General features: G+C 30.5%; 2 protein-coding genes across 2 annotated transcripts; both read right to left on the reverse strand.

Annotated features, from left to right (window-relative positions):
* Positions 1-3909: 3909 nt before the first annotated feature.
* On the reverse strand, positions 3910-8672 carry LOC122592630 (zonadhesin-like). The gene is made up of 6 exons (XM_043764913.1): positions 8528-8672; positions 8259-8337; positions 7319-7427; positions 6515-6626; positions 5135-6124; positions 3910-4364 (listed from the first exon to the last, which is right to left on the reverse strand). Exons 1-6 carry the CDS (start codon positions 8534-8536, stop codon positions 4179-4181), a joined length of 1485 nt encoding a protein of 494 aa, XP_043620848.1. The 5' UTR covers positions 8537-8672; the 3' UTR covers positions 3910-4178.
* A 3857-nt stretch (positions 8673-12529) lies between these two features.
* Positions 12530-15730, reverse strand: LOC122593628 (E3 ubiquitin-protein ligase AIRP2-like). The gene is made up of 5 exons (XM_043766053.1): positions 15359-15730; positions 14625-14775; positions 14447-14513; positions 13610-13844; positions 12530-12987 (listed from the first exon to the last, which is right to left on the reverse strand). Exons 1-5 carry the CDS (start codon positions 15421-15423, stop codon positions 12777-12779), a joined length of 729 nt encoding a protein of 242 aa, XP_043621988.1. The 5' UTR covers positions 15424-15730; the 3' UTR covers positions 12530-12776.
* Between the last annotated feature and the right edge of the window lie 9122 nt (positions 15731-24852).

A 24852-nucleotide genomic window follows, 5' to 3' on the forward strand; every position in this document is an offset into this window, starting at 1 on the left:
GTGCATTCTCTCTCTCAAATTCTCAATCCCATCATCAAAAAATCATCTTGTTTTGAGAACCCGACATCAATGGCAAACATTATTGCTCTTACAAAGTCCTCTAGATCAAGTATTATTATTATTATCATGATCATATTTTCATTATATTTACAATATGAATCATATTAATTCCAACAACCTATGGTAAGACCGAAAAGAGAAGGAAACCAGATAATAGTAATGCTATGAAACTCCATAATGTACTGAAATATATAGCACGCCTTAACCATGCAACACTTTTTGGCCAGTAGCCATTGTAATAGTCCTCCCTTTTTTGCCATTGTTTTATATAACTGAAGTCCTTAACTGTGACCTCTTTACATATGCTGTTAATCATATTTGAAAGCTGTTCACTTGATCCCAAATTATTTATAACTACTTTGGGTTCTATTACCATGTGAACATCCTCTTTGGTGTCTAATATTCTCTCCATGGTTAAAGCATACGATGTAACATAATTAGGAATTGTAGACGAGCACTGCTCATACGCAATCAGGTTTCTCAGAACTGATTCTGTGTAGTCTTCAATTTGCAGCAGAGGCATTTCGAAAGTAGGTTTATGCCATGACCCAAAAAAAAAATGGAACCTTGGATGATTTAAATTCCATGGCTAGTAGGCACTTTTCATCTGGTTTTGGCCTAAATTTCACTAACCCTGCCAAAGCCAGATCTGTGACCTAGTATGAAATTACATTTAAAGTTCATCACCTAAATTCGGCGTTCTTTCCATGTGTTGTGTGAAAGTACTGTCATGTGCAGGCTGGAAACATTTCTGCATTCGTGCCAAAATATGATCATAATATGTATTTGCTTCATCTTTTTCAAGCCAGAGCTTTTTCCCAAAGGGGGCTCATATCTTTACAAATTCAAGAACAAGGTTAGCAAGTGATGCTGTGGATTCAAATTTCTTAATCGTGTTTTCAAAGATATCAACAAGTTCAAAGAAAGGAATTTGATTTTCTAAAAGAAGCAAGTCGCGTTTAACATATATAGTGACAACAATTTGTTGTCAAAATAAGATGTGTTCTCATTCATGTTAAGCTTTGACTTGTAAATGAGTTCAAGTATGAAATAACTGTCGAGAACCATCATTTTTGCAAATTCATGGTCATCATTGGCTTTCATTTCTCCCGCATAACATGCCTTTATCTTGCCTAAATTAGAAAGCACCATGTTGAGACATGCTTCCATTGCTTGCTCCCGTGGGGATTTTAAACGACGAAATATATCATCTAGATAACCCACTTTGTGCATCTCAACTCCTTCCAAATCCTTAATTTGTATCTTTATGGAAAGGCCCTATTGAGACGACACGAGGGGTATATGAACTTTGGCTGATTTTCCGAAGGGATTGTGGAACCCTGTATAAAGAAGGCGAAAAGACATGCTTCTCACTTTTTTCATCTTGTATGACAAAAATTCAATGGCGTTGTAGATGTGATCCGCGAGATGTCCATAGTCTACACTCATGCCTGCCATTCGTAACTATTGCTGTCCCATACATGGAGCATTATCTGCAATATAGCAGTGAACATATGTATATTGAAACAATATAGCTGGAAAACCTTGAAAAGTAAGTGGTTAATTGATTAGTTCAACATTAAACTGGTTTGAATATTGTTGTGTTTTCCATTATTAAAAAAAAAACTGAAATGTTGTATTTAGTTGTTTGCTTAATAGAGACTCCCTAACAACCAATTTAGTATTACTATTTTAGGACTTTGAAAAGCAGGGCTGGACAAGTTGTAAAAACCTTTGCCTTTGGAGACAATATCCGGAAGCAATCTGTTTACCTTTGATAGGTTACAATTGTGTGCATCTCACCTCTTATCACTTGTGGAAGACAGGATTTGGTAACTAATGTTGATTTTACGGCTTAAATAATTGCTTGAAAATATGATCCAAGAAATCTGACAAAATGAAGGAAACTAAAAATATTATGTTGACTTTTAAGTTTTAAGCCTGCCAAAGTACCAAGTACCAAACAGCCAAACACTGGTTAGAATTAAAGCCTTCATTATTTTAGTTACAAAAATATCACCTAGATCATTGATGAATGGTTTAATAAACATAGGTCAAATCAGTTTGCACCAAAACTTTAAACACAATAATAGCTTTAAACGACTAGATTTTTTTTTTTTTTTTTTTTTAAAGTAAATTACACTTTTCGTCCCTGAAGTTGACACGTTTTTCACTTTTATTCCCTAAACTTTAAAAATTACAATTTTGACCCTAAAGTTGGCCAATTTTTTCAATAATCGTCCTTTGGCCTTACGGCGTTAAAAAATGATTGTTAACGTACGCATGTGCTAGACACGTGAGGGCACTAATGTCATTTCACCTTACATCGAGGGACGAAAAGTGAAAAAATAGCTACTTGAGGGACAAAAAGTGAAAAAATAGCTACTTGAGGGACGAAAAATGAAAATCATACAAATAAATTTATTCTTCCATTCTTTCTTTTCCAATCATCTTCTCCGATCATTTTTACCGATGGATTTTTCCGACTAGACATTTATTTTCCGATGATACCTAATAAAAACTCGACTTTGAATCGAAATCTAAACCACATACAAAATCATTTACTCAAATTCATGACATTCAAAACACAACCAATCAAACAAATTATAGTTCAAACATGTTAGTCATCTTTTTTTTTTCTTTTCTAAATTTTGATTTTAATTGAAAGGGGGACAGTGGATGGTAGTGATTATAGGTGGCGGCGGTTGGTTGGTGGTGATTCTAGTCGGCGGCGGTTGGTTGGTGGTGAATGTAGACGGCGATGTTAGGTGGTAATTGTAGGCAGCGGTGGCTGGTGGTGATTGTAGGCGGTGGTGGTCGGTGTTGATTGTAGTGGCGGTGGCTGGTGGTAATTATAGGCGGCGGTGGTCGGAGGTGGCGGTGGGTGGCAGTGGCTTGTGGTGGTTATAGACGGTGGTGGCTGGTGTTGGTTAAAGACGGCGGTGGCTGGTAGCGGCAACTGTTGTTGGTGGTTATTAGGTGGTGGTGATTGGAGAGGCTTGGGAGTAAAGGGGAAATAAATGTCTAGTCGGAAAAGATGATCGGAAAAGAAAGAATGGAAGAGTAAATTTATTTGTATGATTTTCATTTTTCATCCCTTAAGTAGCTATTTTTTCGTTTTACGTCCCTCAAGTAGCTATTTTTCAGTTTTCGTCCCTCGGTGTAAGGTAAAATGACATTAGTGCCCTCACGTGCGTACGTTAACGGTCATTTTTTAACTCCGTAAGGCCAAAGAACGATTATTGAAAAAATTGACCAACTTTAGGGTCAAAATTGTAAATTTTAAAGTTTAGGGATCAAAAGTGAAAATCGTGTCAACTTTAAGGACGAAAAGTATAATTTACTCAAAATAAATAAATAAATAAAATTGCATCATGAATCATGATAACACACTTGTAGTGTATATCACTTTTTTATGAATTTGCATATATCAAGGCTATTATGCCAAACCTACGTAGACGCCTCTTCGAACACCTCTTCGATGAGGAAGGGGTTGGCACGAAGCTATTCCACGGGCTCTTCCACGAAACTCTTCCATGGGTGGATGAGTGAAGACGGGGAGAGGGGAGAGAGAGAAAAAAAAATAATGGGGCCATTAGAGAGAGGATGTTTTATTTTAAGTTTAGGAAGAGATGAGAAAGAAGTGAGGAAGAGGTAGTGAGTGAAGAAAATGTTATTTAGGAGAATGAAAAATGTGACAGTGAGAAAAAGAGAGGAAGGTGTTTTGGGTTGGCAAATGCCTTAGCATCATGCTTTATGGGTGGAATATAAAGCATGTAACGTAACATGTAAAATAAGCAACTAGGAGTGACAGAAAACATTCATCCATTCAATAACTTAAACTGAATGTCGAAATGAGTAACTTATGTAATAAAATTAAATAGTAGTAGTTCACAACAACATGAACATCATCAACCAACTCTTCCTAGTCACTAAAGATGGCAGTTTCTTTCAATCGAATTGGCAAAGAATTCAAACCACCAGCAAAGGGATTCTTGAAAAAGATAAATCCAGTTGCACTTCTCAAACTATATAAAAATACTAGTGTCGTATCTTAAATATTTTCTACAAATAAGGTAACGTGAAGTTACCCATTTTCTAGGAGGAATACTGTCTAATCATTGATGGTAGGAATGCCCGTTCTCGCTGTGGTCAGAGCTAGCACTGCTACTTGTTGCAAGAGGAGAGTCAGAAGCGTTGATTGTGTGAGTTTTTGTTGACTCGGATCTCACACTATACACAGAGGAAGCTGGAACTTTTGTGATCATTGCACGCATGTTGCCTGGCATGCTTCGCCTTATATCCTGTATATATATAAAAAAAAAAGTGCATGGTAAAGAGAATTAGCCTAAATTTCCCTTCTGCACTTATAATTTCAATCAATATTCACATCATATATAAAAAAAAAGAGGGGGAAAAAAAATGAAAACTAGACAACACATGGCAACATGCTTGTAAGAATATTTGACAAAAAGGGGTCAGTCTCTTTTGTGAACATCAAGTCATACTTTTTAAAGTGAAAAACTGATGACATAGGGCATGTAGCAGATAATAAAGCAGAATAAATCAAATTAGGATCAGACCAACTAAAAAGATGTGCCCAGTTTGAATTTTGGAATTACCAGGTTTGTATCTTGAAAATACAATGTTATAACATTCATTAGAGGTTTGAAACAAGTGAAAGTTTTCTGTGATCAAACTAATTCAGTAATTCTTACCTTACCCATTAAGTTTTACCTTACCACTACCAACATCAAATATCACATATATAGTTTACAATCCCATTCGAATATAGTTATTTTTTCAAATAAATATAAACACAAAGATTAAGTTCGAATCTGATAAATCCTTACAACCATTTAAGTAGCAATTTCTAATCCTTTAACTTATAAATGGCTTAATGGGTTATGTTTTATCTCTAATGAGTCAAACATGTAAACAATACAAAATTAGCTTTCCAAGTTAATATATTCAAGTATTAGTGTATTACTAGTATTTTTATCTCATATATGATACATTAATCAGTTTTAAAAATCTGACCAATTAGTAAAAGAGAGAGATAATAGATTCATACCAGATGTCTCAAAGCCATATCTAACGATTTCTTAGACAGTGATCTTCCAAATCCTGAGTTGTCTTGTGACACCGACAACTTTCCAGCCGTATTATTCTGTATAGAGATGTGGTCTTGTCTCGGTGGAGCCAGCTTTCGCATGTTTACAACCCTTTCAACCATTTTAGTACCCATCAATACTGGGTTTACATCATCATTCCCATTTGAATATCCACGACTCCTTGTTACCCCAGATTTAACACTGCCATTTGAAATATGCCCTCTGGAAGGAGAGTAAGAGGTCCTCTTAGGTATTGCTTTCACGTTAATTTCAGTCGCATTGGATTTGACAGTAGGTACACTTGGCCTTTCCTTAGATGAAGAAGCAGACCTTTCAGGCATTGATTTCTTTGTACTTTCCAGTTTCTCCGGTAAATTTTTTGATGGTCTTGATTTAACTGATGGGGAACTACCACGTGATGGGGCACGTGCTTTGACTGCTGAAGAAGAGCTACTTCCATTGACAGATGTGTTAAGTAAACCAGATGAATTAGAAGGCCGGGCCGTTGGGGTTGAAGATCTTGATGTTGACTTTGAAATAGAAACAATTGAAGGTCGGGCGGTAGGGGTTGATGATCTTGATGCTGATTTGGTAGCAGCAACTACGGAGGGTCGGTTCGTCGGGGTGGAAGATCTTGATATTGACTTAGATTGAGCAGCAAGTATGGAGGGCCGGGCTGTAGGAGTTATGGACCTCTTTGATGGAGCCACAGGCTTAGTGGCAGCAACTGTGGCACGTGATGTAGGAGTTGATGATCGCAAGGGTTTTGTTGTTGAAGGTAGAGTGGGCCTCGCTGTTGGTGTTGAGGATCTAGATCCAGTTAATGGAGCCTTTCTTGCTGGCGATGGTCGTCTAATGGTGGCATTGAATGATTTAACACCACTGGAGGATGCTGGAAGTTTAGGTGCTATATTGGTCATTGAAGTGTTATCTGTAGGGAGGTTTTCTACCTACAAGCCACAAAGAAATAATAGGGTTATGACACTGAAATCAATTACATAAACAGAGAGTTCAATAAATTTGTTACTTCAAGAAGTCATACAAAGTAGGAAGTTGAATAATTAAGAGTGGCATTTTCAATCCATTGACTTGTGAAAATGTTAATTTGGGTTACGTTTTATCCCTAACGGGTCACATATTCATTCACACAGGTAGATGCAACAGGAAAACGGGTCAAAAGTCTTCAAAATGATATGCATAGAACCTCCAAAACCATATTAATCAAAATCAAACTTGTTTTTTATCAACCCAGGTCAAACCGTTTGGACCCATTACCCAATCCATCCGTGTATAAGACGAATATTTAATAAGGGTTTGGAGTTAGTTAGTCGTGTTCTTACTTTGGAATCTGGGGAAGAAGATTGACCATCAGATATCAGACTGTGACATGCAAGTGTTTTTTGCTCTTCCACTTCCAGCGAGACTACTGGATTACGAGGAGGTGAAAGAAGCCTGAGTGCACAAAGTAAGTATGAATGAAATCCTCAGTAAGAATAGAAGTAAACTGGGGTTGAGCAGTACCAACTAGATTGTGTTCATTCATAAAGGTTCATGCAATACACATTATATTCTATATCAAAAGGCACATCTGTACACATTGGCTCAACATTAAAACTTCGCAACTACTGTTTTCCGGCACAAAGCTTTGAGCAAGTGTTTGACTTAGTCAAACCTCTAAAACCCATCAATGACAATGAACCAGTACTATGTACACCAAAATGAATGCCATCACACATCATTAAATTGTGATACATATATTTCTTTAGATGTACAATCTGCTATGTTCTTAATACATACATAAATGACTTCTGATTTACATACATATTTATTAGAGTACTGGTGGCATCATTTTGTGATTGTTAATAACACTATTAGACCTACCAAAAGATAAAAGAAAATTTCAAATGTGGTCCATATGTTTTCAACTTTCAAGTATCGACAACAACTAGTAATCAAAAGGACCATGACAAAAGTATATCCTATATCCAGATCAACAATGACAAAACCCATAGAGCTGGTAAGACATGTATCCAAAGCTTAAAAAGTTGTACATACTCTGAATTTGGTCATTTTAGTAATAAAAAAAGGGGCAACCTGACAAAGAACTAACCAAAGTATCTATAAGTTTGAAATATGAGGCATACCAATCGTAGTCCATGGTGTTGTCAGAAATCAATAAATCATCAGCACCAACATCCTGACCAATTATTATTAGTCTTTTGTCAGGTATCAATGTGTTCTCAGAATCAGAGTCTGCACCATACAACATATATTGAACTGTTAAATGCAGATTTAACATATAAAAGCTACCAAAAGTTAAAAAACATATACAACTTTTTTTGCATATATGTATAAGCAATATATGTATCAGTAAATATTGTGTATTCCCAAATGAGACTTATGTGGGGCCAAATTGCCGAAAGGCCCGGAGTTGCTTAGGATTCTCGAAAATGGTCAAGATAGCGGTCGATGATTGCTGGCATGGGTCATGTTTGTAAGCTGTATCCTTGTTACTTGTACCGTTTAATGGTCCCCATTAAAACTAATGATCCTTAACATCACACACGTAACTCTATTATTTAGTTTAACTTCGCTATCGGACCCTGCTTGCAAGCCGACTAATCCAAGGGTGACCACCCGCTTTGCGGCTAGCCCGAATCATAGCGGGTTAACCTCGGGGATATATTTTCTATTTCAAGGAATCAAACTCGGGACCTCTACGTGTAACTCTACTTACTACTTCTTATCCATCTTCTCGGTTTTAAAAAGTGTATCCATCTTCTCATTAATACATACAATTCATAAATTATCCGATTTATATCGAGAAACAATCGATAGACCTACTTCATTCCGTATATGACATTTGTTAAATTTTTAAAATATTTTGTAGAGGGAGAAACTCATTTTACCAAATGTCAAACAACAAACGGGTCGGGTTGATTACTAGGTTTTTGTTTTAGGATTTATAGTATCTTTTACATTTTAAAATCCACATTTCACAAAATACTATATGATCTAAACTTACAAACAAATTCATAATATTTTAAAATAAATCAATTTCAATAAAAATATAAAAAAAAATACCCGATAAAAATGCTGTTTCTTGTTCTTCACCATATTGATTCAATTTCAGATTAGCTCCATTGAAATCAACAGAAGAAACCTACAAAAATTAATTAACAAAAATGTATTAAAAAAAATCAAATATTTTTATTGTTTATTATAATAAATAATGATAATAATTATTATTATAACTAACAGCATTAGATCTAAATCCAACATTTCCTTACTTCCAGTATATCTTTAATTTAATTAAAAATCATACAAAACTAGAAATAGAAAGATATACTTACAGCAGCCATTAGAGTGTATATATTATTTATGAAATAAGCAGAAAATCTGAGTTAATATTTGTTAAGAATCTTGTAGTAATTTGTTTACTATTATTATGAGTTTGGATTTTGATTCCAAAGAGAGAGAGAAAATGTGTTAAGAAGTCATGTGGGCTGATTTTATTATATTCGGTATGTGTATGTGATGTGTGTGTATTTATATATGTATACTTCCACCCCCGCTCCACATAACAGACAGAGAAGAGAGAAGAACAGCAAAGCCTAGAATTTGAATTCAATTTGGTGATTTGATTGCCGGATCACATTTTTAATTAGATTTGAATTATTTATTGATAATAAATATAACTTTTACATTATTTGACCACCATCCTTAATTTTTCTTTTTTTTTTTATCTAAAATCTTTACAATAATCGTTTTATTACTACACCATAACCTTCTCTTATTTAATAACTGATACTCAGGATCAAGATATATAAATCTTACTAGTACTAATATTCGTGCGTGTTGCACGGATTGACTAATAATATTTAAATATATATTTTATTTTATTATATTAAAATTAATATATGTATTTTTTTTTCTTGAAAGGTGAATTTCGCTTGAGAACTTCGTGTCACGATTCGACAGCGGGAGGTCTAACATACGTTGTCTTAACAGGGTCCTCGTTAGAGAGCTCTCTCAAAGTAGAATTGCTTATTTCAAATACCCGATGGGGGAAAACCCCCTACTAATCCGCCCGAATGCACGACAATCAATAGAGGTAAACCCTGCCTCCTCGGACTTGAACCTGGTATACCACCTTCATCGAAAGACTTCCTATTTACTTCTCAAGTTTTGAACCCAAGACCCCCTGCTTGTAAGACAGATGCTCAACCACTTGAGCTAATTAGGAAGTACGTTTATATATGTATTTGATGCATATAAAATGCAAGTTTAAACATTCATGAAACGTAAATTTAAAAATTATAACATCTAATCACGAAAAACAGAATACGAAATATAAATCCTCAAAGCAAATTTAATAAATCTGATCATATATTTTTAGCTATATATTTAACCAAGTTAAACATATCACCTAAACTTCCATAAAGTAAAAAATTGTTTAAAATATGAAAACCAACCTTCTTATTAAGAATGAGTAATTCTTTTAACCCCAAAATAAATGAATATAAATTATATATTTATAATAGTAATAATAACAATAATGATTATAATATTAGAGAGATTTTATGATATCTTCTGAATTAATTACGCAGGCACTTTATTAGATACAGAAAAAAAGCTTACGAAATTTTAGATAACGCCCCTTAGTTTAAATAATAAATTTGTTATCTTATAGGAATCCTAGTTTAGATAGGATAGAAGAGATTAAAGAAATTTATTAAATAGGTATTGTTTAATGTATATAACTGAAAAGACACTTGTCGCATTAACATAGCGCACATGTTAATTGAAAAATGACACAGTCCTGTTTTAGTTTATTGGTAGATAATAATTGTGAAACAAAAAGTGTATGACCAATATCACAATTTAATGAATACAAAAACTAAAGAAGAAACATATGAAAATTAACACCATATAAATATTAATTCCAGTTTACCCTTTTTTGTTCAACTTTAGTTAATTAAAAAGAGAAACAAAAAATGTATGATCAATATCACAACTTAATCAATACGAAAGCTAATGAAGAAACATATGAAAATTAATTTCATATAAATATTGATTCAAGTTTACCCCTTTTTTCAACTTTAGTTAAATAAATAGAGAAATAAAAAAGTAGATAGATAATAATAATAATAATAATAATAATAATAATAATAATAGTTGTTTTATAAGACTTTTTTATTAAAGGTTGGTTATTTTTTATTAAATAAATATTAAAAAAAATGATTGATTTGAGGAAGGAGTATTAGGCTAAAAGAGGAGGATTAGGGATGCCAAGTATACCCTCAACCCCCTCTTTTAATTATATTAATAGATCATCTTCAAATTTAATACCCAATTATAAGTATAATTAACAACATATCCATTAAAATGCCGTTCAAAAAAAAACAATATATCCATTAAAAAACTCGACCTTTAACTTTACCCGTTTACCTATAATGTGCAAGTTACCGTCCTTCCTTCACCAACTTTCATCACCTACCCATCTTAGAACATTAGTAGTGGTTCACATCAAGTAGCAGAATCTAGACGTTTTGACAAGTGTAGGCTAAAAATATTTTTTTGTCATGGAGGTCTTTTTTACTTTTTAAAGTTAGGTTATTTATTCAATTTTAGCCAAGATCAAATATTAAATATATCAAAATTGCATTACACGAGACTATTAGTCGTTAGGGTCTCCCGCACCCTCGGCCCCTGGGTCTAGTGCATTGGATCTACTCATGCCAAACACATCAACGTTATATTAGCAATTCGGCCTCACCCAGTAACCAAACCACACCTAACTTAATAATAAATCAAACCTTTTACAAAAATAAAACTAGCTCATTTGCTTAGACCACTGACTTCCCTCAATTTGGAGTTATAGGGTTCATAAAGTTAGTTTTGTTTTGTGGTTCGATGTGTTAATTTGGGTTTTGTTTCATTAAGTTTACTTTTAAGAAGATTTATTTTTGTTTAGGCGTATGTGTGGATTTGTTGAGTTTTTGTTTTCTTTCTAAAAGCACACTATACCATTGTGATAAATCGTATTTTCTAAGGGATATTGTAAAGAAAAATAATTCCGTAATATAATGCAACCCAGCGAAATTTTTTATGATTCTTCGAAGTCATGCAGTTGCTACATTTGCAATATGGTTGAGATTACTAAGGTTGGGTTCGAAATTTTGAAGATTCAAATAATTGCGATGAGTCATCAATTAGAGTTTCTATGGAGGGGTTTTCTTTTTTTTTTTTGGATAACATATATATTTCTAGCTAGGAGCATCTAACATAGGTCATCTTGCCCAAAAAACCATGTTTTTTCAACTCGGGTCAGAAAAAACCAAAAACCAAACCCGGTCAAAACCGGATTTGACTAAACTGTTTCGGATTTTAGAAAAATCGAATTGTTTGTAACCCATTTCTTTTTCGGGTCCTAGGATTGGGTTAAGATTGGTTTAAGAATGGGTCAGGTTTGGAATTTGCGCAAAAAAACAGAAACAAAAAACCAAGTCAACATTTGACCCAAACCGGTTTCAAATCAGTTCAGGTTTAGTCAAAACCGGTTTTTAATTCAATTGACCAAAGCCGGTTCAAGTTGGGTATGTTTTCAAATTTGGGCACGACTTAACATAGGTGCTAGGAAGGCAAATTAATAAAACAAACTTACCTTTTCTGTCAAAACACATTTAATCCCTTATCTACATCTGAAAGTTCGGTGCTATATATTAAAAGCATGTTGGTTATTTTTCTTTTTCCTTTTTATTTTGTATAGTGAATCTTAAATCCAAAGTTTATGGTAATGAATCAAGTATGTTGTGGTCAAATTAGCTATTTTGTATAGTGAACCTTAAATACAAAGATTATGGTAATGTATCAACTATCAAGTATGTTGTGGTCAAATTAGCCATAGTACTGTGTAGTTTTTTTTTAAATTTTTGCATAATAATCTGTTTGATTTCCTCTTTAGAATGTTATATATTTTTCTTTCAAAGTTCATATTGATTGATATATCTATAACGCATTGAAGTTGAAAGACTCTTTTTTATGAAATTGAAGGACTCCTTTCTTAATAGAATGGGCTCTTTAAGATGATGCTAATGATGGTTTAAAGATATTTGGGCTTACTTGAATGATCAATCAACAAAGTCATTTGGAACTTGGAATTGATCGTTTTTTATCAAACTGGCTTGGACACAGGCATTGTATTGAAGGCTAACATTTTAAAAGTGGTATTAAACGAATTTTAGAAGAACATAGAATGTGCTAGAGTAGCATCAAAAAGTTCAATCGTTAGATGATAATTGTGGACTAGAAAAGCACAAACGATGAAAAAGAAACATGTATCCAATTTCAAGTTCACATTTATATTCATATCAAATCCAATGAACATAAAAATTATATACATGCCAATTGTGAAAGGAAAAAAAAATCAAATCTGAAACAATGTACAACTTCCACTATACCTTAATAAACTTATATCACTATACCAATCTATCATTGGTTTTTGTCATCACTTGGAGACTGTTCAATTCCAATATCAATCAAACAACAATCATATGTACAAATTAAATAAACACTTTCCACAAAGAAACTGAGCCACCATCACCTATAACGAGGGTCATAAGAAATAGTTACAGGATCCACAACAATAAGAGGTAGCTTCTCAATGTACAAAAGAAGTCTCCTCAAATTGTCTCTTGCGATAGCCGATAATTCAATGACTTCATAACGACAAGTGTAGATCCATAGATCACCTGAGTTTACCCGTTTCAAATTATCACGGCAAAATGGACATGATTGAGATCGTGTACGCCTGTATCACATCCCAATCATATAACATATGGTTATTAGTAAATCCTATGGGTAAGGATGGCTATTGAAATGTGGGCATACTTTGAATCGAAACTATCAAACATGGCATTATTCTTTTCTAATTACAGTAACAAATTCGATAATTAAGTAAGAAAAGAAATATGTTACTAGGTTGAAAGTATCAAACATAGCAATATGCTTTCATAAATCATATGGTTCTAGGGACGGAGATGAAGCCTGAATATTCATTTTGAGGGGGCAATTTTGAACGTTAGACTTATGTTGTGTATGTATTCACTGTATCTAATTTTTTTTGTATGTATAAAATTTCAAATATATCTTTAAAAATAGAAAAAAGTTACATTATTAGGGGTGGGGCCCACACTGCCTCCAAGCTAACTCCGTCGCTGTCTAGGGACATTGCAATATACCATATGATTGGTGGATTGGGAAACCTAGGGGTAGTGTTAACCTTTTGTTCTACAATACAACAATATTGTATTTTCTTTTTCTCCCCCAAAGCCTTTTTGTGTAATTCTTCAGCAAAAAAATACATTTAGCTCTAAACATGGACTGTATTTGTGTATATTTGTACTTAAATAACTGACATAAAGTTAGCTCACCAATTCATGTAGCACTTCATACACAAGGAATGGTTACAATCAGGCAAGACAACCTTGGTGCTCAATTCTAAGCAAATCCCGCATTCTTCCTCACGTTCCATATCAATTTCGGATAGTTTACCTTTACTCATTTCATCGAATCTTTGATACTTGGATGCGCAGAGCTCCTTCTGTTTTTTATCTTCAATGTCGGTGATTCCCTTTTGAAGTTGCAATAAAGATGGAAATATAATGCCTTTTTAAAAGTGCACAAAGTCAGGACCACATTGTTTCTACCTCAAACAAGCTAACAGTCAACTTCAGACATTGCAATAAACTTGATTTGACAAAAAAGTTTGATAGCTAAATAATAGTTGTAAATTTTACTAGAGTAAAAACTTGTCAGCATAAAGTTTCTCATAGAATTTGTGTGAATGGTAAAGTCAAAGTCTAGATCATGGATTAGACTAAACCGAATCATTTTTTTTAGAAACGTTGGAGAATCTTGTGGTGAACTGATGAGCATGGGCAAGGCTAGGAACAGGATCTTCACAGGTTGAATTGTGATCTAGATGTAACCAGACTTAATCAATGTGTATGAAAGCCGAACCAAATAAAATATTGAGTAATTTGCCCCGACCCATATTGCACAGTTGGAACTTAGCCAGAATAACCATACAAAATCACTTATATGAGTTTTCAACAGTTTTTTAATTTAGGTTTCTGAGCAACAGAGAAAATCCCAACCAAGCCAACTTTGTTGAAAGAAAAATGGGGGCTCCTCAGTCCTCAAAGAGTTTGGCGCATTATTTCGGTAATTTGTTAAAACAGAAAAGTGTTATGGTAGGATAAACAAACCATAGAATTCTCTTATAGTAGCTTTCCGCTCTTGAATATACATGCTCGTCTTCCCATCTTCATACGCCTGCAATGCAATGTAATCACAAGTTCACACATGTACGACAACACATACATACAGAGACATATAGATACATAAATGCAAACATATACAGTACTAAAGTAGATACATACATACCTTGTAAATAAGAATTCTGAGTAAACCAAGAGCACCAGCAAGATGACAATCACTCCATTGAACAAAAAACAAAAAGAAGTGAGCACATGGGCTGTATGATAATCTCATTTGAAGGCAACCACCATCATATTCCCTTGGATAATCTGATGCCCTGTTTTTTTCATTCAATTAAAGAATACATTTCAATATTCTAATATCTTAAATCACAATATTTTTCCCCAAAAAAACAAGGATACCCCTTCCGTCCCAAAATAAATGTCACAAAAAACACATTGTTTAAGAAAACCATCAATTAACACATAAATTACGACACTTTTACAATAACTAACTATTAGATGTTTCATTTGAGTGCTGTAAAACTTATATTTCAATATAATGGCATACATTTTCAAACCTCAAAGATTGGCACTTTTGGTAAAAACTAAAAAGGACCAAAATTTACTACATATATTCAATTCAATTAACAAAATACTTTCAAAATCCAAATACTATATTTCCATACCTATTCATATAATCATCAACATAAATTAAAACCACAAATTTTAATACCTTAATAAGTACCTCAATTATGTCACACACCAATAATTAACAATCATTGTTGGAAGATAAAAATAAAAAGTTAAACTAAACACAACATATCACCATGAAACATGATAATATCCAATGAAAAATGAATCAAACTACAAAATCAAAGATTAAATCTAAAGAAACCAAAGAAAGAAAGAAAGAATTACAAAGTATTGGCATGTTGAATATCAGCTTCAAGGGATTTAAGTGAATCTTTGAAACACTTTCTCATGTTCCCATCAAACAATCAAAAATATCCCAAATATATTTATCTTTTTCCCCCCACTAAAAAACAAAACTTTAGCTCAATTCTTCAATAACTTCAACAAATAAACCAACCCCACATAAATCTTGACCCTCAAATGCTCTGTTTCTCACACAAAACCATTTATTTGTATTTTTTTAAAGGCTTGAAATCCTGAGAAGAAAACAGAGGAATCTAGAAAAAGAGAAAAAGATTTGTTAATGTTATGTGGGTGAAAGGTGAAGAGTAGGATTATGAAATTATGGTGACCCACACACACTACTTACACACATAAACTAACTAAAGCAGTTCACTTGAACTGCACGCTTCTACTAACTTGAGTTTACGGAAGATATTATATTTTTGGTGTATATACTGTGACGGATAAATGTACAAGGTTTTATGGATTTTGTACAAGTTTTGTTGTATTGTTTGTTAGTTTGGATTTAGTGATTAAAGGTTTGGAAGAAAGGAAATTACAAATCTGCCGTCTTTTTTAATTTCTTTTGTGTTTTGGATAATTCAATGGTTAGGCCCTTTTGTTATAAATTTATATCAAACACAACCTTCTAATATATAACATAATTTTTATTGGGTATTTGGTTCATATAATGTTTTTTGAAAAGAATAAAACTTGTTAAAACGAGGTTTAGTATCTGCGCGTTGCGGCGGTTAAACGGTGATAATAATACAAAATAGTGGGGGAGGAATCGATATGCGTGTGTTTAAATAGGAATGAGAGAAAAAAGTGACTGTGTTAGATCTTGGTAGTGTGGTTGTATGATTGTGTTTGGAAATATAGAATTAAAGGTAATGTGTGAATTAGGGACAATATGGGGATATTTAAAAGATTGTTGAATTTCCTAAAATAGGGGTCCAATATGTTTTATATGAGATTATAGATAATTGAAATTTGAAGGAATTTTTTTGTGTTTTAAAGAAATATGTGATGGGCGAAATAAATTTCCTCCTTCCACCTATAAAAAATGGAGATTTTATCAGGTAATATTTAAATTCCAATTGAAAGAGATTCTCAAACACACTCAGGTCGTGTTTGTTTCACAGAATTTGATGGAATCTGATAGAATTAGAATTGAATTCCATTTCTTAGTGCGTTTGGTTTTCAAAAAAGAAGGAATCTTATTTCGTAGGAATGTAAACATTCCATCATTTGATGGAATCTCCATTCCTTGGGGTTTTCCCTCACTTGAATTCTCAAAAAATAAAAAACATTCCGTCAAATTTCATTCATTCAGATTCCAATTCCTTCAAAAGATTTCATTCCTTCCAAAAACATTATGTTAACCAAATACATCCTCAAAAGTTAAAGTTAGTTTTAATTACATTGAATTTCATACGCGAACCTAACGCGACCTGAAAGTGTAAATTAACGGTTCATGTTCGTTTCCTTATTTAAAATAAAATAGTTTCAAAGTTCGTTCATTTGTACACATGCTATATTTCTAATATACACTAGTAGACATGAATTTAGATTTTTAAAACATTATAAATTGATTTTGTCAAGGGTGACCATATGTATTAACGGCTATCGGGCAAGTCGGGATCAAAAGATACATGGGTTGGAGGCATGAATTCAATTTTGCAAAACGTACGTATAAATTGTTGGAAGGAAATCTGTGTGAAGGCTTTCTGTGGGTAAGGCAAAGGTAGACCTGTGTCTAATGTATATTATCAATATTAGATCTTTATACATTTAATTGATAAAAACTTATAACTTTGAAGATATATGGTTCTAGGTGTTATAATTTGAAAGTTGTAGTACAATAATCACATGTTCATCACTGTCATTATTAGCCGAGACATATTGATAAAATTGTTTGTCGTAGTCATTCCACAATGCACATGCTACAATAATCTCTCTACTATATAATTTTTTAAACCAGTTGTACTCATAATGTGATTTTATTATGAAAGATAATTAAGAATTAAAATATAAACATACTTGTGATCTTGTACTTGACATTCAAATATATGTATTTGATCACGATTAGATAACAATTAGGAATGTTTTCATATTCTTTGATAACAATTACAACTCTTGATTTGAGTGACAATTGTAACTTTAAAAAATTAAATATAAATGCTTTTTATAACTCTATTAAAAAAAATTTTAAAAATCTTCTCAAGTTGATGGTTAAAAATAAATATAAATCAAGTAATCATGGCTAAAAAGTGTAAATTATTGTTGGAAAACAAAAAAGTATAAATTAATAAGACTTTTTTTTATATATAAATTATTATAAATACTAATATAATAATATATTTAGATACGTGTCCAACACTGGACACGGGGCTTACGCTATTATTAATATTAGATTTTCATATATTTAAGTCATAAAAACTTATAATTTTGAAAATATACGGATCTATGTGTTATATTTTGCAAGTTGTAGTACAATAATCATAGGTTCGTCAGTGTCATTATTAGCTGAGACATATTGCTTGAATTGTTTGCCATAATCATTCCACAAGATGCTATAATAATTTCTCTATTATAGAATATTTTGAAACCAGCTGTACTCATATTGTGATATTCGTATGAAAGATAATTAACGATCAAAATATAAACATATTTGTGATCATGTACATGACATTCAAGTATATGTATTTGATCATGATGTAGACCCATAACACACATAGGTTTATTTTCAATCACCAGTCCTATGATAATTAGATAACAATTATGATTGTTTTTATATTCTTTAAACAATTAGGACTTTTAATTTGAGTGATAACTTTAAATATTAATATGCAAAACTAATATATAAAAAATAAGAAAATTATGTACCCTTTTTATTGAAATATAGAATGCATCTTTAATGAAGTTCATATTAGTTTGAATTTAATATTAAAATAACCCTCTGTTGTAAATCGTATTTTGTTCTGTGATCATATGTTTAGTAATTCCTATTGTGTTTAGGATAATTATGTTGTATATCGTCATCTCTTATTATGTTTAGGATATGTATCGACAGTTCAAATTACGTTTCTATTAAATATTAAACGTAAATATTAATATTTATAATTTATAAAAATCTAATCCAATATTTGTTAATAAGTCATTAGGTTCGTGTAAAATACACATATTTTACAACATTATCGATATAAGAATTATATATGAAACTAAAAAAAATTATGTATATTTAAAAATGAATTGAGATATTCAAATGTAAATATTGAATGGTAAATCATATGAATGTTGGATGATGTAGCAAAATTTTTTTATACAAACTCTTTGAGATAAACAATATTTTAACCTTGATTATACAATTGATCGAGTTCTCATTTATGATGTAGCAGGATTTTTGTTATCTTTGCTTCTTAAGAACAATAAAAGTAGTAATTGGTTCGTGGGTTTTCAGTAATTTCGTGTGTTGTAATTTTATTTGTTTGGTTCATTTCATATAAAAAGAATTTGTATTCTAAATATATTTTGATTTAAATTACTAATAACAACAATGATTATCCTAATTATATTCCGATTACAATTACTAATAACAATATCACAATTAGCTATATTTTGTTATTGGATAGACATTTTGCAATAAAATATTAATTATATCTAAATTGGGTTAAAGTGTAAATTGGTGATAGAAAAATTAAAAAGTGTAAGTTAGTTATTTTTAAACTGTGTTAAAGTGTAAATTGGTTCTGAAAAACCAAAAAGTGTAAATTGATTATTTTTAAATTGCATTAATTAAAGTGTAAATTGATGATGGAAAAACCAAAAAGCGTAAATTAATCTTGACATGTGTTGATTTATTTAATTTTGAGAAACTGAGGACTGTCATTGATCAATTGAAATTAGGTCAGTTACCATTTAGTATATATCAAAATGATTATAGTCAGATGAATACTAATTGAAAGTAAAGTTGTTTTTTATTTTTATTAAAAAGATATATTTTATTGTATAATTCGTTGGATATTTGGGAGAAACATGAGTTTTAAACTTTATGTATTATATTTTAATAAATTTATTATTTAAAAAAAAGGTTTAAAAGTGTAAATCGACGATGAAAAACAAAAAAGTGTAAATTGTATTATCACATGTGTTAATTTAATTAAATTAGATAAATTAAGAGTTGTGATTGTTCAATTGAAGTTAAGTCGGTTGTCTTTTTGGACTTTGTATAAAGATATATAAATAGTTATATAATATAATATAGATTGTTTTTTTAATAGTTAATAGAGATCAGACATTTATTTTAATATTTATATTTATCTAAATTGGGTTTTTTTTATAAAAGATTAAAGTCGATAATTTTTCTTTAAAATAACAAAAATTATAGTTGTATTTGTCTAGAATTATAGTTGTGTTTATCTAAAAATTGTTTTTTTTTTATTTTTTGATAACAATTAGGACTTTTGATTTGAGTGACAATTTTAATTTAAAAAAATTAAATATAAATACTTTTTGTAACTTTTAAAAAAAAATTCTCTCAAGTTGATGGCTAAATAAAAATAAATTAGGTATTCTGGGCTAAAAAATGTAAATTACTGATGGAAAACAAAAAAGTGTAAATTAATGAGACTTTTTATACAAATTAATATAAAACTAATGTAATAATGTATTTGGTTAATGATTATTAAGATTTTTAATTTATAGTTAATCTAAGTGATGACACAAGCGAGAATCGATTTGATGAAATTGAGTGATCTGATTGGTTAATAAGTCATTAGTTCAACTGTTTTATAGTATATATTAAAATTAAGATAAGATAAAATACTAATCATTTTCTTATATTGTACAATAATATCGAAATGGATCACATTGATTATATGTTATATCCTTGATGTTATGTCCTTGTATTCGTTGGTTCTCTCATCAACATAAATCAACAAGTATGCCACTTTTTTAACGAACGGACGTAGACACACTTTCATTTCTATCATTCTTTTAATTAGAAAGTGTTCACTAAACTTAAAGGAACACATATGAAAAGACATCATTTTTGTTTGCTCAATTTGTTTAGAGCTGTATACATAATATTAGAAATGATATACGTATTATTTATTTTAAGAAAAATCCATTAAAAAATAACACTTTTTACTTAAAATTTAAAATTGAAGAGACCTAATTAGGTTTTGACTATTAAAAAAGTATAGTTTTCAAAAGTTTGTAATAAAGGTAAAATCGTTAGTTTTTAAACGTTAGACTTTCATCAACCATCAACATGAAATGCTACGTCATTAAAATGTCGAAGTTTTCAATAAAGGTAAAATCGTTGGTTTTTATACTAGTGCATATCTACATGTCACCATATTCTTCACCAATTGTGTTAATAATGTGTTATCAATTACTCTATATTATATTAATCAATTAAAACAAAAAAATCTACAAATAATTATCTTTTATCATTTGCAAATGAAAAAACCAAAAACTCAATTTTGCGCTCCTCTATTTCTCTCTCGATAAGTCAGTAGTAAGCAAAGAAAAAGAGCACAGATAAAAAACACTCTTTTCTTTTCTTTTTTTCTTCCGTTATAATCGCAGATATGAAACACAAGATACAGACCAAGATTCATCCAAAATCAAGTACTAAAATCATCATCGTCAATTCATGGTACCAAAAGAAACAAAAGAAGAGTTGCTGGTAGAGCAAAACTTTATACTTTCACAAATAGTTAAACATGCATATTGTATACAAACTAACGGAGAATTAATGATATAATCTTTTAATAAATAGCTTAATAATCATTCTAACAACTTTAAAACATCACAAGTGTAATTCACTCATTTTCTTTTTTAATTCCATCCATTGATTTTAACAAGTGTCATGATTTAATTGTTAAAAAGATTATTAGGCTAATTTATTTGAAGATATATCAATTCCTCAAACTAGCTTATGATAGGTTTATGACGTATACAAACTAAACCTAACCTTGGCTTTATTTTGTATCCAATTGGGCCAAACATAACATCTTCGTCATTATGGCACATGCACTATGAATAAAGTCATCATAATTTCTTTGTTGTTCTCAGCATTATAAACGGAAAGCATTTTAATTAACGGTAGAAGCAAAATCATCATACAATGCCAAATCCGTGTGTGGCTACTGGCTACAACTAACACGGATCTCTCATATCTATATGATAGATTTTCACCATTGCATAGGTCAATAGTAAAGAATTCCTTCCATTAGTGGTTAGATTTGAAAGGCGTAGACTCTAGTTCTAAAAAGTCAAAGTTTTCCCTTATCATGTTTTTGGATTATAGCTAACGTAGTCTAGACCAAATCTGCACCTTTAAAAAAATATATATATGATAAATTTTCAATTTCTTCCATCCATTAATGTTTTACAAAACGAGTCTATTCTATGTTTTTACAAATTGATAAATGACTTTTTTTAGCATTTTTTTAAACAATAAGTTGGCGGTATTTGACATTAGAAGTCACCTCACCATGCAATCGTGAATCTATTCACGTACTCTAGACTACGAGATCTTAATTATAAGCCGTTGCACAATGATTCAAAGCAAAAACCCTTAGAACAAGTCACTCCAGAGAGTCAAACCCCGTGTTCTGAGGTAAAACCAAGGATGACTTCGTCCAGTGTTGATCTATGAAAGTTATTTTTGCCACCAGGTGTCTTATTTTTACATTTAAGTTACTCATATATCAAAATTTAAATGCTTTTGAAAAATCATCGACCGCTGGAAATTGTTCAAGTATCATTTCGGTCTGATATTAAAAACATTGGGTTATTTACAAATATGGTATCTGAACTATCCACCATATTGCACAAATCATACCTAGGGTTTATTAATTACGTCTGTCATACCCAAACTTATCATTTTTCTACTCGGACCATACCTGGACCAAACGTCCATTAGTTGTGTTGTTAAGTACTCCCATGTACAGGTATGAAATCTGTAATTTTCATTATACTTCTTGTATCATTTTTGTAATTTACCCTTATTATTAATATTTTAGTTTAAAACAATATTTTATCAATTAGTATTATTTAAACAAAATTAATATTTTTACTATTTAGTAATATATTATAAATTTATAAAAATATATTAGTATTTTATAAATATTTATTTCTTTAAAAATATTTACTATTAGTTTATGAAATACTTGAAAAAGATTATTTCTATTCTATAAAAGTTATTAATTTTTATAAAAAAATTGTATTTTATTGAAAACTATAAATATATTGAATTGTAGATCATGAATATTTTGATAAATGCATATTTTCTTATTTATTTATTTAAAAAAAAAAAAACCTATTGTATGATGGTTGTGTAAGTACTAATGCGATACAAGAGATTAAAACATTCCTTTTAATTTACCTTTTTTTAAAAGAAAAAAATAAATATTAAAATACATATTTATCAAGATCATTATATATATATATATATATATATATATAATTCAACATGTAATAGTTTTAAATAAAATAGAAATATTAGAAAAATAATATCTTTTATAGACTAATAATATTTTTTTATAAAAATAAAATGTTATATTTTAAAACAATAAAAATTTTCATAAAATATTAATAAATATATATAAAATTATAATTTATTACTATATACCAATCATTAACAATAATATTTTTAATTAGCTATAACAATACTAATTGATAAAATATAATTTTATAAAGTAAAGTATAAATAATTAGGGCAGATTACAAAAATGATACCTGAAGTATTGTAAAAATTAAAGATTACATACCTGTACATCAAATAGAGCATGCAAAATGACGAAAATACCCCTCATGTGCACGGCACATGGGGCGCTTAACAGCACAACTAACAGATGTTTGGTCCAGTATAGTCCGAGTGGAAAAATGGTAAGTTTGGGTATGACAGACGTAATTAATAAACCCTGTATATGATTTGTGTAATATGGTGGATAGTTCAGATACCATTTTCGTAATTAACCCAATAAACATTACAAGTTAATATCCGTATTCTTGAAAACACAACAAAATTTTGAAAGTGTTAAGAATGATATATATATATATATATATATATTGGTTTTTCAATGATTATCAGAGTTCTCAACAGGTGTATGTGCGTACGTATCCTAATTGATTATACACAATCCGCTAGGCACGTAAATGTGATGCTCACATGTTTTACGTGTATCTTGTTTGTTATCCAACTATATATATATCAAAGTGAACAACTTATTATTTCGTATAAGAAATTAAAACATAATCGATGTGCTCAAAGAGAGATCATGTATTGTCTCGTGAAATAATAGAAGAGGCGAAGAAACATTTTATTTTGAAGTATTATATTTGAAAATAGAAAATAAGTTAGATAATTGTAATGTTTGTTATTATATGTATATAAAAATATCTTTATTTTTAATGTTAGAACTTTCTTTTGTTAAGATTTAATATCAGTGAGTGAATGTATTTAACTATGTATGAATGTCTCTAGTGTGAAAAATTTAAAATTGTGTTAAACGTAAGTAATGAACTTTCGAATCATGTGCATTTTATATATTCAGGTCTTATAAGTTTTTGATTTGTCAGATACATACATATAATACACAAGATTTAAAATTTTTTTACATACAATGAACTCAATTTTAGTTTTTTACACTATAGACATTCGTTCATAGTTAGTTACATTCACAAATACTAAACCCTTTCTGTTATGAACCTTTTTTTAAAATAAAAAGCAAAAAAATAGTTATCTTTGTACTCATTGTATGACTCACGACAAATAATATTACACTTATTCATATTTTTTAGTTAACGTGAATAAATTATAAAAGATTGTCACGCTTTTGTGTGTGTAAAATTATATTAAATTAAAAATGTGTTACAACCGAAAGTGAAAATGATTTCCCTGACGTGATAATTAAATTATATAGCCAGGAATTTAACCTTTAAAACCTCTATTTAATGTTGTACTTTAATTTTTGTTATGTTTTGTCTTTTGTGTGACTTCTTATCACTCCTATGATAATATGATACAATAACGATTATATTTATGTAATAATTAACTTATCCATTTGACCATCACCATAACAAAAAATATATGTTGGATGATGTAAAAGTAAAATGCAATACGTACAGGAACAAATTTATTATTTATTAATATTATTGCTATTATAATTATTGTTATTATGTAATTATTATTAAAGATATCAAACATAATTATAATCACTTGCTTTCCCGTTATTGTTTGTTTTGTACAAGACTAACTAAAAGATAGATAAATTGGGACCCATAAAAGTTCGTTTTGGGATGAAAGAATGGAATCCGTATAACAATGGTTTGCTTGCTAGAGCCGACATCATAAACAAGGATAGTTGCCCTTACCCACTTTTATTTATTTGTTTTGTATTTTGTATATATGTAAGGTACACCTATCTATATATTTACGTGCTTTCACTCACATCTTATCATTACTTAAATCTATTAAATCT

The sequence above is a fragment of the Erigeron canadensis genome, chromosome 3 (assembly GCF_010389155.1).
Source record: "Erigeron canadensis isolate Cc75 chromosome 3, C_canadensis_v1, whole genome shotgun sequence".
Taxonomy (NCBI): domain Eukaryota; kingdom Viridiplantae; phylum Streptophyta; class Magnoliopsida; order Asterales; family Asteraceae; genus Erigeron; species Erigeron canadensis.